The sequence below is a fragment of the Nilaparvata lugens genome, chromosome 6 (genome assembly GCF_014356525.2).
Source record: "Nilaparvata lugens isolate BPH chromosome 6, ASM1435652v1, whole genome shotgun sequence".
Taxonomy (NCBI): Eukaryota; Metazoa; Arthropoda; class Insecta; order Hemiptera; family Delphacidae; genus Nilaparvata; species Nilaparvata lugens.
In genome coordinates, this window is record NC_052509.1 from 55,104,917 (window position 1) to 55,124,530 (window position 19,614).

Here is a 19,614-nt window from a genome sequence, read left to right on the forward strand (position 1 = left end):
TCCAAAAAGTAGGTTATGTTCCATACACTTGAATTCAGGTCGAATTTTCAGTCAAAATATTTAAAAAAAGAAAAGTTCCAATTTAGATTGTTTACAAACCAAATTGAATAACAAAATAACACTCACAAATAACTTAAAACTGTGAAATAATGATTAACTTAGAATATTATGATAATTATACTCTAATTAGTGATGAACCATGTCATGTCAACAGATCAGATTATTTTGATAGAGTATATTAAAATCTCTAGATAATATTTTTCGCGAGGTACGCCAAGCTGTTTGAATGATTACACAGCTGATCTCCCACACAGGCACACGCATCTTCTGTTATTGACAGACGACGAAATCTGTTCTTCCAAGGATGAATTATCCTTTTAATGTCCTTCAGAGAGTTTTTCCAGGGATGAGACCTAGTGCAATCGAATCTTTATATTATAAACCTACTTTGTTCTGAATTTCGTGAGAATCGTTAGAGCCGTTTTCGAGATCCGGTGGAATACAAACATATAAACATCTAAACATATAAACAGAAATTGCTCGTTTAGTATAGGATAAAAATACTAAGAAATTGTCAAAAACCAGAGATTTATTGATACTCAGAAAGACCGGTTTCGGTTGTTACACCCTTGTCAATCTCTGATAAACTAAAACTATATACAAGAGCAGCAGAATTTATATTAGTAGGCGAGTACTGCTATTGGTCAAGGGCATGAACGCCTGCCATTGGCCCAGCTGGACAGTCTCCTCCCACTTAACGGTGTCACACAATGGCGGCTCAAACAACAGTTTCGCCATGATAAAAAAATTTACTTTCAGTACAAAGTAAGAGCCAAGAAAACAAAAAAAAAGATAAAAAACAATTATGTGAATAGAAAAGAAAATTCTCTCTGAATTTTGATGGAGGGTTAATGTTATATCTTTCTTCCTTTCATTTCCTTTTCACTGAGGATGATGCCCTCATAAGCTCTTAGGCTTGTGCGTGGGTAATGAGCGAGAGGGATGATGATGAGAGATGACAACTACTTTCTAGGTAGACGGGACCGACAATAGTCCTTGCATGTAAGATGATAATAATATTATGAATCACGGATTGTTGAAGAAAATTCTTTGTAGTCTCTCGTCAGTGTATTTGCGCCATGTAAAAAGCATTGGTTAGATAGGCATTTAATTGACAGTCTTCTTTCTGAATCTATTCTGGGGTTGACTTCCCGGAAGATGCGATAATGGAACAAGTAACTGCTCCCCAAAATAAAGTCCTACACATAGTTATTACACAAGTTTGTAACAATACTTATCAAAACTAGAAACAATAGCAACCACAACAATAAACAGGAAATAGCGCTCATAAAGAAAACAGCAAAAATGTAATAATATGGTAACTGAGTTGGACAATCACAAGTCGACGACAAAACTTATTATTTCCTACAAAGATTTCCCCAGCAAGGATATTGCTGATGTGAAAGTTCGCTCATTTTTTCCGGGATAGGTTCTGAGCATACGAGGGGGACCACTTGGTTGGGGGGGAGGGGTTGAGAGGAACCCCCCGACCCGAAAAAGGGTGGAGGGGACCAAAAGTTTGCCAACACGCTCTTAGCGCAGCGCCTGCAAGTTTCATCAAAACTTTTGGTCGCAGAGTTTCGGTCTAATGTTGAGAAGCTCATTGCTGACAACTTTCGGCTCCATTCAAGTTTGGCAGCAGTGGAGCACTGGAAGGCCCCCCGAATTGAATTTCGACCACGCTAATGTGTCGTCTATGTTATTGGACCATCTGCTGTGATATTATCAGAGCCAACAACTTTTAGGGGAGGAATTGCACATCTTACAAGCTTTTCTGTGTCAACATAAAGTCTGCCACCTCACCACCAGTTTCAAATAGAACGCTACATCTATCACAGGTATATTAAGTTGTGTACAGACTGAACCGCCGGGAATACGCACATTTCGCTTTTCACCAGCTGATTTCATCTGTATTTGTACAGAAACAGTAGGATACAAATATAAAAATCTGGTGTGGCGCACTCACACAACTTTCCTTGCCGTTATGAAAATTGATCACCTGACGCTAGTGTTCTCGCGCATATCAAGTCTACTTATAAACAAAGATCCAAGCCAGCTGGTGACAGGATAATAACGTTGGAGACATACGAGGTCTGCTATCTCTTCATAGTGAATCATTTAATAGAATCAACAGTTGCCAACAGTTTGCAATGATTGGATAATCACATTTTCTCGAATTTCGAGCTTATTTTTAATTTTAGGTGAAAATGTTACTGGACATCAATTGTAGAGATTCTCATGCCTAATCTTTTCCACTCGAAATTTTTTGTTTAAACTGTATCTGAAGCCTGAAATTGAGAATCTAAAATCAAACTTTGCATAGATGGGGCGGAGCTCCTGAAATTCTTACAAATATGGGACTTATGGCAGTTGATAGAGCTTATCGATGACTATTCTAGGTATAACTTCAATCAAAATCGTTGGAGCCGTTTTCGAGAAAATCGCGAAAACCCCTGTTTTTGACAACATTTTCGCCATTTTAGCCGCCATCTTGAATTTCATTTGATCGAAATTGTTCGTGTCGGATCCTTATAGTGTAAGGACCTCAAGTTTCAAATTTCAAGGCATTCCATTAATTGGGAGATGAGATATCGTGTACACAGATGCACATACACACACACACACACACACACACACACACACACACACACACACACACACCACACACACACACACACACACATACAGACAAATACCCAAAAACCACTTTTTTGGACTCAGGAGACCTTGAAACGTATAGAAATTTAGAAATTGGTTACCTTAATTTTTTTCGGAAAGCAATACTTTCCTTACCTATGGTAATAGGGCAAGGAAAGTAATAATGGTTGTCGTAGTGCCCCGCGGTAGATTCTGCACCTTCAGGTATATTTTGTTTTAGAACTGAACTGTTGGGAATTATTCATCCATGCTATAATGTGTCCTCATAGAGTCAGCTGGTATTTCTTGAACTTGGTCGTATTTTCGTGAGTTTTTATCGCCACAGGCAGGTGGTATACAGTCGTATCCGAGTGGCCGATATAGTATGAAGAGTTCCATCAGAATTCAAAAAATAGTATCTTACGTCACAAGGATGGGAAGGGGCCTTTTGCAGTCGAGAATGTTTCTAGTCGAGGCGTTAGCCAAGACTAGAATTCTAGAATTTATTCCATTCGAGCACTGCAAAAGACATCCACGTGATAGCTCTAGCAAATCTGAGGTAATCTGAATATCAGGAAATTGTCCAAGTATTCTTATTTTTTATTCTGATTTGTCTAAATAACCTAAAGGATGATGTTCAATTATGTGGGAGGTTGAGTTTATACTTTTTTATTCTTTCAAATGACAATAAGATGATATTATTATAAGTGTTTTGATTATTGAATAATGAACCCAAATAATGAAAAGTTTTTTGTTCAGCTGTTTTTTGATCACCTTTCTTAGTTCCATGCTGGAAAGGGTACTCTTTCCGGCCTAGGCCGGAAAGTAACCTGTTCTGATGTCAGACGAGAGTCGTCTGCAAACAATGTCTTTCATATCTACGTAGGGACTAGAAAACAGCTGTTTTCTGTGCAGTGTGGCGGAATAATTATTGAACTGTATATGATATTATGAGAATAGTTATTTGTGCAACTAGTGCGCAAAGTGACAGTTTGCTGCACCGAAAGAAACGTTTACGTGAAAAGGCGAGGGCGGAATGGCTTCTTGAGTGCAGCAGAGGAACTTTGCGCACGTATTTCACATTTAATTTTTCCTACAGTTACCATTGAATATGAGAAGTGGTTGATTGAATGATTATGGGTAAAATGATGGCTGAAATACATCAAATGTTTGTGTGTGTGTGTGTGGTGTGTGTGATGCTGTTATTAATAGCAACTTTAATTAATTTGAAAATTAATAATCCAATTGAAGTTGAAAATTCTCAGTCAAAGTTCTCATTTTTATTCATTCAAGAATCAGAAAGTATACAGATGGAACAAAAACTTCACATTCAAAATACACGCCAACAGCTTGTTGGCTGAACCGAGATGCAAGATGGCTGAACACAACAAAATGGCTGAACCGACAAGCACGCGACCTCGCGACCTAAGTTTGTTCCATCCAGCTAAAAATTACTGAAACACGATTCAGAAATTTAGACTTTTGCTCAAATTAACGAGAAAAATGCTCAAAGTAAACTGAAAAATATTTATAAAAATAACATAGACAACAGAGAATATTTATTGTAGTATTGTTATGTTTTTTATTATTTTTATTTATATGAATATCGAACGGTAATCATTTAACCTCAAAATTCGAATTTTATAATGTATATTTGCTACTTTTCTAATTTCTTGGAGTTGAAATAATAATTATCAATAGAAAAGAACTATTATTTATTATTTAATGATGAGAATTCGTAAATGATGATTATTTAATTATGATTTAGATGAACATTATTCTTGTTTTGGATTTCTAGATTGGGATTTTATCATAAATGTAGGGTAGCCATTGAAATGATTCTTATCTAAATCTAACCACAGTCATTTTTACCAACTTAATTTTTGTTTTCGTGCACTAATCCTCCATATAACCCACCAACTATTTTGTGTTGCCATGTTGCAAATCTGGAGTGCAGAAAAATTTTTTCCCGCACTAGAGCGGAAAAGTGAATCTTTGCGTTCTGTAATCAGTGAAGGAAACGTCACTTTTCAAGGTAACTGTAGGAAAAAGCAATTTGGAATAACTATACAAGATAATATTGTAACGCATCTACATAAATTGGCGGAGCTTTGGACATATCAATGTTCATTCTTTGGAAAGAATATTAAAAATATCCTTCCCAGTAACTCTCTACCAAACGTGAGGGAGAAGAGAGAGTGATAGAGAGACAGATAGAGCAAAGGAGAAAGAGAGTAAGAGTGAGAGACTGGGAAGTAAGCGGTTAAAAGAGGGAGAGAAAGACATATAGAGCTAAGGAGAAAGAGAGAGTGAGTGTGTGGATTAAAGAGAGAGATTAAAAGAGGAAGATTGATTGATTGATTGAGTACTTTATTTATGTAGATTACAATGTATACTGGCTTATAGAATTATATACAATAGCTCACAATACAGCAAAATTAAAGATGAATTTTACATAATATAGACTAAGAAAATAATTATTGAACTGTATATGATATGAAAAAAGCAATCTGTAATAACTGTAAATAATTATAATTGTTATGAGAGAGGAAGAGAGAGGAAGAGTAAGAGAGAGACGAAGTGAGGGACAGAAAGAGAAAGACAGAGATAGCTAGAAGAGAATGATGTAGCAGAGGGGTATATCGTCTGGAAGAAGTTTAGAGATGGGTGAAGAGTTGTGGAAAGGAGGGTGGTATAGATGAGGGGGTTTGTAGTCTCGCTTTTTCTCGGTTTCATTGGTCTGGTAGCTGGTCCCCCCCCACAAGGGGGCAGAAAACCCCGCAAGGACTGAATTATAAGTTTTAAATATGTAACGATGTAGCGCTTTCAAAATTGGATCCGATGTGAAAGCAAGTTGCCGGAAACTTCCGCCTTCAACACGGCAAAGAAGCAACTTTTCGGCGCAACTTTTACAATCAGTCTCTGTATATTAAACTCTTTACGAATGAAACGGCCTGTAGTTTGCAGTAGGCTGCAGGGTTTATCGCGGGGTCATAGGGTGCATAAGGGATGGATGGTTGCTGGAGAGAGAGGGAGTGAGTGAGAGAGAAGGAGATCGAGAAAGGAGAACAAAAGATAGACAACGGACTATAGACAAGGTCATCTTTATAATGGCAGTGAAGAAATATAGAATAGCAGGACAGCGTTACAAATTCTCTGCCTTGAGAGAGAGAGGGAGAATGAGATACAGATGAAAAAGGAGAGAGTTAGGGAGTGAATGGAAAAGAGCGAGAGAGTAAGAGTGATTGATTGATTGAGTACTTTATTTATGTAGATTACCATATATACTGGCTTATACACTCATATACATATACAATAGCTCACAGTAAGCAAAATTATAGATGAATTTACATAATATAGACTAAGAAAATAATAATATTGAACTGTATATGATATGAAAAAGTAATTTGTAATATAATAACTATAGATAATCATATTGTTATGCATCTACATAAGAGATGTAGATTACAGAGATGGAGAGTGATGGAGAAAGGGGAACAAGGCTGAGAACGAACTATAGTGTGGACCACTTTATAATGGCAGTGGAGAAAGATGGGAGAACAACATTGCCGATTTTCTGCCTTGCCACTGCCTTGTATAGTGGGTAGCTGATATACCGGTATATATGATGTAATATTAACTGTCCATTACTGTTTAAAAAAAATCAATTATATTTTTATTCTTCAAGAGGAAATATTTTCAAGTGACTAAATTTTCATTATATGGGATTGGATATTTTGTTGATTAATTATTATATTTATACATTGTTGAAAAACGATCTGACAACGTTGTGGTGCTGGAGAAGGATAGCGCTATCTGTTTAGTGGGATTGATTGATTTAGTACTTTATTCATGTAGATTACAATATATACTGGTTTATACACTTATATACAATAGCTTACAATACAGTAAAATTATAGATGAATTTACATAATATAGACCAAGAAAATAATTATTGAACTGTATATGGTATGAAAAAAGCAATTTATAATAACTATATATTGTTATGCATCTACATAAATAGGCGGAGCCTTAGACATATCAATGTCCATTCTTCGGAAAGAATATTAAAAATATCCTTCCCACTAACTCTCCACCAAAAGAGAGATTCGGTTCATATCGGATGATAGAGTGAATGAATAGAGATAGAGAGAGCAAAACAAGGGAAAAGTGTAACAAAAAATACAGAAAGAGAAAGAAAAGCAACGGAAAAGAGTGTCAGATTAGGAGAATGAGTAAATTAGAGAGGGAAACGAATGCTAAGATTGAGAGAGGGTTAAGTGAGAAAATGGATATATAAGAGAACAGAAAGAGAAAATTTGCTAGAGAGAGGAATACAAAGAGAGAGAGAGATCCAGCGTTTGAAAATCACTGGAAAACTCTGGCATCATTTCAAATATAAAAGTGGAGCAACTATACGGATAAATATACTGTGTGGAAAGCTACTTGACTGCGGTGCCGAAAAACTCCAAACTCAGAACTTCTCATAGTGTAGAAATTTATATATTTAGGAGTTTATATAGGAACTTGAACACTTCTTCTTCTTCTTCTTACAAAACAAGGATTAGGCTTTAACCTGTTCCGACTCACATCTAGCCAATTATTCAAATAAGCATAAAAAATCCTATTATTGCCAACGCTTGCGTGGTCTGCCAACATCTCTTTTGCCTACTGGCTGATAAATTATAGACTTTTGATGGTATCATTTCAGCTGACATTCTTTGAACATGCTCCCTCCATTAATGCCGATTCTCCGTAACTCTTTCATTCATGCTGCAGATTTTCAATTCTTTCCTAATATCTTCATTCCTGAAATGATCTCTTCTGTCACATCCCTTGGTTCTTCGGAGAAATCTCATCTCGGCTGCCTGCACTCTACTTTCAAGTGGCTTTGTAGTAACCCATGATTCACTACCATAGTGGAACTTGAACACTATTATTGAATAATGGATTTCAAAAAACTCGGTCTCGAAAGTTCCAAAGCTTTGCCGCTTTACTTCTATTATTATTTGAGAATAATATTATGAATTATTATGAGTCAAAATCTGAGTCCGCCAAAGTCTAACAGCCTAAGACCAAATTTTGATTTTACATGGAATTGGCAACAAAAAATACACAGTGAAATTTTCTTATATCGACCTTAGTTTTCGAGATGAATAAATTTTACTATATCTTCGAAAAACGTCAATCACTAAAAAATTATCAAACAAAATACAATTTCAAGGTTGTGAAGAGGAAGAAATTTCCAGAGATATTCATATAATTCGTTCCTGTCTTTGATGTTTTTTCAACTTTTCATGAGCGTTCAAACTGTTCGAAATTTGGCTATGAACTCGACAAATGTACTTGTTTTTGAAAACTTCAAAAACGTCAAACAAACAAACAGATTATTTGAATTTTATTGGAAATCTCCGCCTCTTTCCAACAGTATCCTTAGAATTCCTTAGAAAATTCGCTTGTACTTGGAAAAAGTAATGATTGAAGAATAGTGAGTTGTGTTTTTCTGGCTCTAAATTTTGTAAAATTACTCAAAAAGTTTCCAATTAATGGTGATTTGAGTGTGATATTTTTGTTTTTTATTCTGTTTTCAACCGTTAAAATTCAAAAATCTTAGTTTTTGAGTGAAAATGGACTAAATTTCAATAAAGTGAAATCATAACCCTATTTCGGACTTTTAAAATGCTATTTAAATTTGTGAGAGAAATAGTACAAGGAGTATCCTTAGTTTTTCTCTCACAATCAGTGCTTCTTTGTGAAAAATATAAATAAATAGATAAAATAAAATATAGAAAAATCGTTATATCTCGAAAACTAAGGTCGATATAAGAAAATTTCACTATTTTCTGTTCCTAAACCCATGTATGGGCTGTTATACCTTCCGTGAGACACCTTGTATAGTTCACTATAGACCTACTTAGTGTAGATTTTCTGAAGAAGTTAGCGGCAAGGCAATTAATCGGCAACACTGTTCTGCTATCTTTCTCCACTGCCATTTTAACGTGAACTTCACTATAGACATTTTTAGTCCACTATAGTTAAGTAAATCCAGTCGTTCCAAGGCGAATTTTCTATAGAGGTCAGTGGCAAGGCAGAAAATCGGCACCACTGTTCTACTATCTTTGTTCACTGCTATTTGAGCTTGGACCTCACTATACAGGGTATCCAACAAAGGGTGTAACAGCCGAAAACCATGGATTCTACATGAAATTTTCGACAAAAAAATGACAGTAAAATTTTCTTATATCGACCTTAGTTCTCGAGATACATCTTTTTGAAAAAGGTGAATAACTTTTTTTGGAAAAATCTATTCAAAAAATGACTCTAAAGGGAGGGGAAGGAAGTGTTTGAAAAAAGAAGGATATTGTTTTAGTAGGAAATTTCCAATGAGATCCATATAAATTTTCTTATATCGACCTCAGTTCTCGAGATACATCTTTTTGAAAAAGGTAAATAACTTTTTTTGGAAAAATCTATTCAAAAAATGACTCTAAAGGGAGGTGAAGGAAGTGTTTGGGAATAGGAGGAATTTTCCAATGAGATCCATATAAATCGTTTCTTTGTTTGAAGATTTTTTCAACTTTTTATGAGCATTCAAACTGTTTAAATTTGCCTTTGAATTCTACGAATGTACTTATCTCAACTCGACACTTTGTATAGTGAGTGCCACGTTGAAATAGTTGTGGAGAAAGATAGATGAACAGCGTTGCCTCACTCTCTTATTCACTCTGTATAGTACACTATAGACCTACTAAGTGCACCATAGTTCAATACATTCAGTGGTAGAGACGGGAGTAGCTAACCTTTTATCACAGCAGTAATCCGCCGAATAACGCCTTTGGTCGTAGCCTAACGCGTTCAACAGTCTTCCTTAACGATTGTGATAACGACTGAGTCGGAGCTGGCTGAGCTCTGATAACATCCCAAAGTATTATAATCTCCCTCCACCAGAGCAGGCCCATGTCGTAACTATTCCTTAACAGCCTGTGTATTGGCTATACGGATATTATGTAGCTGACGTGCACAAAGCCGTCGAATTTTATTTGGAATCAAGAAATTATTTGAATTATTTTTCGCTCAATAAGCTTGTTTGTTTGTGTATGATACGTAAAGAGGTTATCAATATTAAGTTAATTTATAGCCTTCAGCTATAAGGTAACAAGTGATTTACAAGGGTCCAATCAAGACCTTGACAAACTCAACACTTGACCTACTAAGATCTTGAAAAATTTGAAATAGGCCTATAACAATTATCAATAAATTGAGAATCTATAATACAAAATTTCGAGTTAATCAGTTGAGTAGTTGAGACGTGATGATGCGTTATTCGTGGATTTCCTATTTCGTACATGTATAACACAATTCTTTCCTGTATCATATTATAGATTATGTGGGTTTCTGCAATGAATTCAACCTTGAAATGGATTTTTGAATTCTCAATTCAAAAAATCAACTGAATTTAATTCAATATTTGCAGTAGAAGTCTTCGGGGTGATTCAAATAATTCAATTCCCGTTTAATAATAATTACTGATAAATTAAGTCTCATTGACCGAGCGAAGTGAGGTGTAAGATTCAAGTAGACGGTTTTGCATATTTCTCTTCATGTTTAAATGTTTCTATTTATGTATATATGTTCCGCATTTACGGCAAAACACGGTAATAGATTTTCATTAAATTTGACTGGTATGTTCCTTTTTATACGCATCGACGTATATACAAGGGTTTTGGGAATTTTGCATTTCAACGATAATATAAAAGGAAAAGGAGCCTCCTTCTTACGCCAATATTAGAGTAAAAATCAGACTATAGAATTATTCATCATAAGTCAGTTGTCGAGTGGATTATAAATTGCATGCAATTCAATATATCAATGTTACTTAGTGAAAAATCAGATGTTGTGTGAACTATTAATTGCATGCAGTGAGGGATGCAATTGATAACTTGAAGTAGCATAGTATTTTCTCTCGACTTTTCTCTGCTTTCAACTCGATAAGCTTTTGATGGCAGTAAAATAATAGTTGTTTACATCAAATTATTAGCATTGTCGATACATCAACCCAAACAGTCATTAGTCGTTTATACACCGATATCTCGCTGACACGACAGAACAGGACACAATATACTCTGATGGACAGTATAAGAGGAGACTGTGGTTTATAACTGCGCGAGGTCTACTGTTCACAGAACTACTAGACTTTTGTGGGATTGAAAGATCACATAAATTTTAGAATGTCTGGCATAATTTTGTCTGATGTATTTGTATGACTTTGTACTGAATGTGTATGTTATAAATTTGTATTTATGACTTGTTTATTTGTTTGACAATGAAATTTCATCTATTTTTCCATTTTGTTTGCTCCACAGACGTGCTACGAGATGGAACGGTACCTGAAGGACGAGCCGAAACTGCAGTCCTACAAGAAACTGCCCACCGAACTGGACACGCCGTGGAACCTCTTCACGGCACCCGCGTCCTGGACCAAGGTCGAGGTGGTCAAGCCCCTTTCCCTCGAGCAGATTCGGGGCCGATGGGGCCAGGGTGCCACCGTCAGCTGTAGCGTACTCGTCAAGGAGGAGGTCAGTGTCTTCAATTGACAATTAGGCTCAACTCACACTAACGCGACTCAGGTCGAGAAGACACTCAACTCTAGTGGAGAGCATGTGTTTTCAAATGATGACGTCGAGGAGACTAGAATCGACTGGTCTGAGTGTCACCATTTGGAATCACATGATCTCGACTAGAGTCGAGTGTCTTCTCGACCTGAGTCGCGTAAGTATGAGTTGAGCCTAATTGTCATGCTATTTATCATTAACAATTCTATTATCCATTATCTACAATTCATCTTATAGCTTGTTTATCAAGCTCACATACACATAGAATTGTTAATGATAAATAGCATGACAATTAGGCTCACTCATACTTACGCGACTCAGGTCGAGAAGAAACTCGACTCTAGTGGAGAGCATGTGTTTTCAAATGATGACGTCGAGGAGACTAGAATCGACTGGTCTGAGTGTCACCATTTGGAATCACATAATCTCGACTAGAGTCGAGTGTCTTCTCGACCTGAGTGGCGTAAGTATGAGTTGAGCCTAATTGTCATGCTATTTATCATTAACAATTCTATTATCCATTATCCACAATTCATCTTATAGCTTGTTTATCATGCACACATACACATAGAATGGTTAATGATAAATAGCATGACAATTAGGCTCAACTCATACTTACGCGACTAGTCGAGAGCATGTGATTCCAAATGGTGACACTCAGACCAGTCGATTCTAGTCTCCTCGACGTCACCATTTGAAAACACATGCTCTCGACTAGAGTCGAGTCTCTCATGCATGTTCATCATGCATGTTTTTTCACCAAAGAGAGGTTGAACAAAAAACCGCTGTTTGATAGCAGCTTTAAACATAGAATAAACAACCAAAAACAATCAATAAACAACTTCGAAATTACTAATAATAATGATACAAAGATGATTTAACCTTAAATAGAGTAGTGAGGAAAAATGAACAACATGAAATAGAAGATACAAAAACCAAACTTTAAAAAAAAATTGTTCAAATCCTTTCGCTGTGATGACACAAAAATATTTGAAGACATGTGTACACACATGTTGGACGTATCTTGTTTTTAACGGCCAGCCTTACAATACGGTTTCAAACTTACAACTGATATATCTCCGTTTCAACTGTGATAGTGCATTTGAGCTTTCATAACTTGTAGAATTTTGAACTTGGACTGTGTTCAAGTTCATAAGTTCACAAAACTATGCCAAAATTTCCCGCCACTAGTCAAGACATTTGAGGGAAAGAATAAGAGGACAAAATTCTCAGGAGGAGCTGTGCCTGGCGACTCCTCTATCCTTGTAAATTTAGGCAAAACAATTAGATAAGAGAGAACTCAATCACTTGTAACATGTTGAACCAGAGAAAACTTATATGATACTTGTTTAAGATAAGATAAGATTCTTTATTTCGCAACCAATTTACAACAACAGTACAGCGCACAAAACTAAAAGAAAGATAGCAAATAAGAATAATAAAACTATACTTAAGACAACTTTTTAAACGAATAAATATGAAATTTGCTCATAATACTTATTGTCTTATTGTCTTTCAAGATTGTGCTTGTCATTGTATTTTAAACTTCATCAAATTGTCAAACGTAGTTCCAATCACAAGATACAAGATATTGATTATCATAAATTTCATGAACTTTGACTGTAAACTAAAGCAGCAGCTTCTCGTTACCTGTTACAGTTGAGGCATTTGTTGAAAGAGGTTGAAGGGGCTAATATTTACCAGGAGGAGCTATGCCTGGCGACTCTTCTGTCCTTGTGAATTTAGGATAGAAAATTTCAAAACTATAGTCCGTACAAATTTACTTCAGACTTGGGGAAATATGCAGCGCAGAGAAATGGAGGGAAATCAGCCTATTACAGTGATTAATTTGCCAATTTGTCAGTCGTCTGACTGCTTTCAGACAGGAAACTTCGCATGTGTAGCATGAGCACATGAACAGTCACTATAGTGCGTTCCACGTTATAATGACAGTATTTGATCAACTTCGGTTCTGCTATCCTTGTCTATCATTCGACAAAGCCGGTGGTACTATCCTTTTCTAGGTCCACAACGATGACAATTATGTTTTTGACGGTGTAGAAATATAATTAATTAATGCAGAGAATTGGCATCGCTATTCTTCTATCTTTATACACTGCCATTATAACGTGGACCACACTATAGAAGTTGAAGAACGCTGGCCGCTTCAAAACGGCAACATCGCGCTTCTGTATCCCTCCCACTGTATACTTTCTCTACTGCGCATGTCCATCTCAAGTGAGAAGTAATTTTGTACAGAGTATTAATCACGTTTGCACAATATTATTCTGAACATGGATTGTGAACTAAAGCAGACAACCTCTTGCAACCTGTTATAGTTGAGACATTTGTTGAAGGAGGTGGAAGACGACGATTATGATGAGGAACTCTGCCTCGCGACGCCCCCCTCCTCACCAGAATCAGGCCAAGGTCACTCCAACTCCTCCTCAGGCAGCTGCGGCCTCTCCTCACCGCCGAGCGTTGTGCGGTGCACGTCAGTCGCGCGACTCATCAGCGTCTCAGCCTCCACCAACACCAACAACAACAGGCATCACTCGCGCACCCTCGACCACTCGCCCGACTCGCGGCGCAAGATCCACAAATGCCAGCACCCCGGCTGCAAAAAGGTCTACACCAAAAGTTCGCACCTCAAGGCACATCAGCGCACGCATACGGGTGAGTCTACACTAAAAATAATACTTTTCCCATATTTACACTGTTTTTTAAGCTATATTATTGTAACACAGATTCTAAAACAGGACAACGAAGGAGACAAATGAAATTCTATAAAATGAAGGCGATACCAACATTATAATATGGAGCGGATTTCCCATGTTAACACTGTTTTTCATGTTATATCATTGTAACACAGATTTTAAAACAGGACAATGAAGGAGACACAAATAAAGTTATATAAAATGAAGGCGATACCAACATTATAATATGGAGCGGATTTCCCATGTTAACACTGTTTTTCATGTTATATCATTGTAACACAGATTTTAAAAAAGGACAATGAAGGAGACACAAATAAAGTTATATAAAATGAAGGCGATACCAACATTATAATATAGAGCGGATTTCCCATGTTAACACTGTTTCTCATGTTATATCATTGTAACACAGATTTTAAAAATGGACAATGAAGGAGACACAAATGAAGTTATATAAAATGAAGGCGATACCAACATTATAATATGGAGCGGATTTCCCATGTTAACACTGTTTTTCATGTTATAGTTGAGGCATTTGTTGAAAGAGGTTGAAGAGGCTAATATTACCAGGAGGAGCTATGTCTGGCGACTGTTCTGTCCTTGTGAATTTAGGATAGAAAATTTCAAGTCCGTACAAATTTACTTCAGACTTGGGGAAATATGCAGCGCAGAGAAATGGAGGGAAATCAGCCTATTACAGTGATTAATTTGCCAATTTGTCAGTCGTCTGACTGCTTTCAGACAGGAAACTTCGCATCTACGTAGCATGAGCACATGAACAGTCACCAGAAGTTGGAGAACGCTGGCCGCTTCGAAACGGCAACATCGCGCTTCTGTATCCCTCCCGCTGGCCGCTTCAAAACGGCAACATCGCGCTTCTGTATCCCTCCCGCTGGCCGCTTCAAAACGGCAACATCGCGCTTCTGTATCACTCCCGCTGGCCGCTTCAAAACGGCAACATCGCGCTTCTGTAATACTCCCGCTGGCCGCTTCAAAACGGCAACATCGCGCTTCTGTATCCCTCCCGCTGGCCGCTTCAAAACGGCAACATCGCGCTTCTGTATCCCTCCCACTGGCCGCTTCAAAACGGCAACATCGCGCTTCTGTATCCCTCCCGCTGGCCGCTTCAAAACGGCAACATCGCGCTTCTGTATCCCTCCCGCTGGCCGCTTCAAAACGGCAACATCGCGCTTCTGTATCACTCCCGCTGGCCGCTTCAAAACGGCAACATCGCGCTTCTTTATCCCTTCCGCTGGCCGCTTCAAAACGGCAACATCGCGCTTCTTTATCCCTTCCGCTGGCCGCTTCAAAACGGCAACATTGCGCTTCTGTATCCTTCCCGCTGTATACTTTCTTCATCCCATGTATACTTTCTTCATACTGTCCATCCCATGTAAGAAGTAATTCTGCACAGAGTATTAATCACGCTTGCACAATATTATTCTGAACATGGATTGTGAACTAAAGCAGACAACCTCTTGCAACCTGTTATAGTTGAGACATTTGTTGAAGGAGGTGGAAGACGACGATTATGATGAGGAACTCTGCCTCGCGACGCCCCCCTCCTCACCAGAATCAGGCCAAGGTCACTCCAACTCCTCCTCAGGCAGCTGCGGCCTCTCCTCACCGCCGAGCGTCGTGCGATGCACGTCAGTCGCGCGACTCATCAGCGTCTCAGCCTCCACCAACACCAACAACAACAGGCATCACTCGCGCACCCTCGACCACTCGCCCGACTCGCGGCGCAAGATCCACAAATGCCAGCACCCCGGCTGCAAAAAGGTCTACACCAAAAGTTCGCACCTCAAGGCTCATCAGCGCACGCATACGGGTGAGTCTACACTCAAAATAATACTTTTCCCATATTTACACTGTTTTTCAAGCTATATTATTGTAACACAGATTCTAAAACAGGACAACGAAGGAGACACAAATGAAATTCTATAAAATGAAGGCGATACCAACATTATAATATGGAGAGGATTTCCCATGTTAACACTGTTTTTCATGTTATATTATTGTAACACAGATTTTAAAACAGGACAATGAAGGAGACACAAATAAAGTTATATAAAATGAAGGCGATACCAACATTATAATATGGAGCGGATTTCCCATGTTAACACTGTTTTTCATGTTATATTATTGTAACACAGATTATAAAACAGGACAATGAAGGAGACACAAATAAAGTTATATAAAATGAAGGCGATACCTACATTATAATAATATGGAGCGGATTTCCCATGTTAACACTGTTTCTCATGTTATATCATTGTAACACAGATTTTAAAAATGGACAATGAAGGAGACACAAATGAAGTTATATAAAATGAAGGCGATACCAACATTATAATATGGAGCGGATTTCCCATGTTAACACTGTTTTTCATGTTATATCATTGTAACACAGATTTTTAAACAGGCCAATGAAGGAGAAACAAATGAAATTTTATACAACGAAGGCGATACCAACATTATAATATGGAGCGGATTTCCCATGTTAACACTGTTTCTCATGTTATATCATTGTAACACAGATTTTAAAAAAGGACAATGAAGGAGACACAAATGAAGTTATATAAAATGAAGGCGATACCAACATTATAATATGGAGCGGATTTCCCATGTTAACACTGTTTTTCATGTTATATCATTGTAACACAGATTTTTAAACAGGCCAATGAAGGAGAAACAAATGAAATTTTATACAACGAAGGCGATACCAACATTATAATATGGAGCGGATTTCCCATGTTAATTCTGTTTTTTATGTTATATTATTATAACACAGATTTAAAAACAGGACAATGAAGGAGACACAAATGAAATTCTATAAAATGAAGGCGATACCAACATTATAATATGTAGCGGATTTTGTAGCTGGTTCTAACATCCAGAGTTGGGTTTCATCGTTTCTGTTCAGTAACTTAATTGATCGAGCGAAGTGAGGTCTAACGTTCAAGTCGACGGTTTGGCATTTCTCTTAATGTTTGAATGTTTATATGTTTATATGATGCGCATTTACGGCGAAACGCGGTAATAGATTTCCATGAAATTTGACAGGTATGTTCCTTTTTAAACTGCGCGTCGACGTATATACAAGGTTTTTTGAAATTTTGTATTTCAAGGATAAAATAAAAGGAATGCTTATTTAGGACTTTTTCTAGACATTTTTAATTGATAAATTATTTAATAATCTTTGAGAAAACATAACAACAGGTCAATGTAACTCACTGAGCGCGAGGTCTACTGTTCACAGAACTACTAGTCTAATTGTTTCCATAGCTTACAGCCGTATAACTGAATGAAGAGAACATTTTTGATCATTGGATAATCTATGTACAAAGGTTACTAAATGAAGAAAATCTGAATTTAGTTTGTAGTTCAAGACCAACTGCTGGCTTCCCAATACACATTCAAATCACCACCAAATTAATGAATAGGAAGAATCTCTGATCATTGAATTGTTCCCATAGGTTACAACCATATATAACCATAGAAAAACGATAGCATAAGTATAACTATATCCCATGGTATAGGGCGTTTATGTCGCAACTTTTACTGTTATCTCAAGCCGATAGTTCACGTAGTTCTTTCCTATGCAGATGTGTAACACTGGTAGTCTCTCAAATTGTGCCTTTCATACACTCTCACCCCAAAAAACAGTAAAAATCTACAATAATCGACAGTAATCGGCTTGAGATAACAGAAAAAGTTGCGACATAAACGCCATATACCATGGGATATCTACTTACGCTATTGTTTCTCTATGATATAACTAAATTTAGAGAAAATCATTGATCATTGAATAATATGTCTACAAAGGTTACTAAATGAAGTGAATCTGAATATAATTCCTAGTTCACGACCAACTTCTGGTTTTGAACAGTTTACATGGCTTGAAATCATGACAGATAGGAAAGATTCATTTCATAACAAATGGCCTGGAGCCTCTTGCTACTACTGTAGGTGGAAATAAGTGGGTAGTCGTTAAAACCAGGAAAGGCTAATTTGAATGAATAAGCAATAACTGAGAGTTGGTCTGTGTGAATGCTCTCGTATCAGTGTGTGTGTTCTATATATGTGTTCGAAGCAACCCTGTGTGAATACTCTCGTATGAGTATGTGTGTGTTTTACCGTGAAAGATCTCATAAGAGTGAGTGTGTTTCATATGTACGTGGCAACACTGTGTGAATACTCCCGTATCAGTGTGTGTTTCATATATGTGTACGATGCAACCCTGTGTGAATGCTCCCGTATCAGTGTGTGTGTTTCATATATGTGTATGATGCAACCCTGTGTGAAAGCTCTCGTAAGAGTGTGTGTGTTTTATACGTCATTTGTCATCTAGAGAAGTGTATGACACAGCCACAGGTGAGCCCGGAATTATGCAAACTGTTCCCGTCCTTCTGAAACAACCCTTCAGACCGGCAGCGCGCCAGTGGCCAAATTTGCAACTACCGTTCTGTAGTGGTCCAGTCCGTTTCAAACCCGTAAACTGTTCAAAAGTAGCCTCTCAATGTGCCACTAGATCTCTCTCCAACTCTCTCTCCTTCTCACTCTTTCTCTATCTTCACATATTATTGTCTCTCTCTCTCCCTATTAGGTAGACCTATTCGGTATTATTCTCTCTCTCTATTTCGGTAGAGAGTTAGTGGGGAGGATATTTTTAATATTCTTTCCAAAGAATGGACATTGATATGTCCAAACCTCCGCCAATTTATGTAGATGCATAACAATATAATTATTATTTATAGTTATTATATTACAAATTGCTTTTTCATATCATATACAGTTCAACAATTATTTTCTTAGTCTATATAATGTAAATTCATCTATAACTTTGCTGTATTGTAAGCTATTGTATATAAGTGTATAAGACAGTATATATTGTAATCTACATAAATAAAGTACTCAATCAATCAATCAATCAATCAATCCCTCTTAACATACTATTATCTCTCTCTATCATCTCTCATTCATCTATCTCCTCTCTTTCTTCACTTACAACTTATAGCTAGACTCTCTCTCATTCACACACTCACTCTCTTTCTTTCCGTACAAATCATGGCTGGACTTTCTATTTCGCTCACTTTCTCTTTCTTTCCAAATACTACTCATGGCCAATTTAAACCGCTAATTCCTTCTCTGTCTCTCTCTCTCCCACCTCTCTATCTTCTCCCCCTTCTCTCTCTCACACTCACTCTCTCTCTTTCCGTACAAATCATGGCTGGACTTTCTATTTCGCTCACTCGCTCTCTCTTTCCAAATACTACTCATGGCCAATTTAAACCGCCAATTCCTTCTCTGTCCCTCTTTCTCTCTCTCCCACCTCTCTATCCTCTCACCCTTCTCTCTCTTCACAATCTCCTCTCTCTATCCGAATACAACTCATGGCTAGACTCTCTCTCACTCACACACTCACTCACTTCCTCTCATTCCACTTAGAACTCATGACTGGACTCTCTCTTACACGCACACACACACACTTCCATTCTCACACCCTCTCTCTCTCCACATACCACTCATGGCTAATTAAATCGGCCAATTCCCTCTCTGTCACCTACACTGTCCATCTGTCACATGGT

At 37.4% G+C, this 19,614-nt stretch overlaps 2 protein-coding genes across 2 annotated transcripts in view; both read left to right on the forward strand.

The window, feature by feature from the left end:
• Positions 1–19,614, forward strand: part of LOC111059395 (Krueppel-like factor 6) — a 511,994-nt gene that overhangs the window by 300,277 nt on the left and 192,103 nt on the right. The window contains exons 2-3 of the mRNA XM_039431282.1: positions 11,061–11,273; positions 13,649–13,985. Coding sequence (XP_039287216.1) covers positions 11,073–11,273; positions 13,649–13,985 — 538 coding nt within the window. The 5' untranslated portion in view covers positions 11,061–11,072. The remainder of the gene's footprint in view (positions 1–11,060; positions 11,274–13,648; positions 13,986–19,614) is intronic.
• The window catches only part of LOC120351972 (transmembrane protease serine 13-like), a 138,594-nt gene continuing 134,480 nt past the window's right edge, over positions 15,501–19,614 (forward strand). Inside the window, exon 1 of the mRNA XM_039431285.1 lies at positions 15,501–15,854. Coding sequence (XP_039287219.1) covers positions 15,555–15,854 — 300 coding nt within the window. The 5' untranslated portion in view covers positions 15,501–15,554. The remainder of the gene's footprint in view (positions 15,855–19,614) is intronic.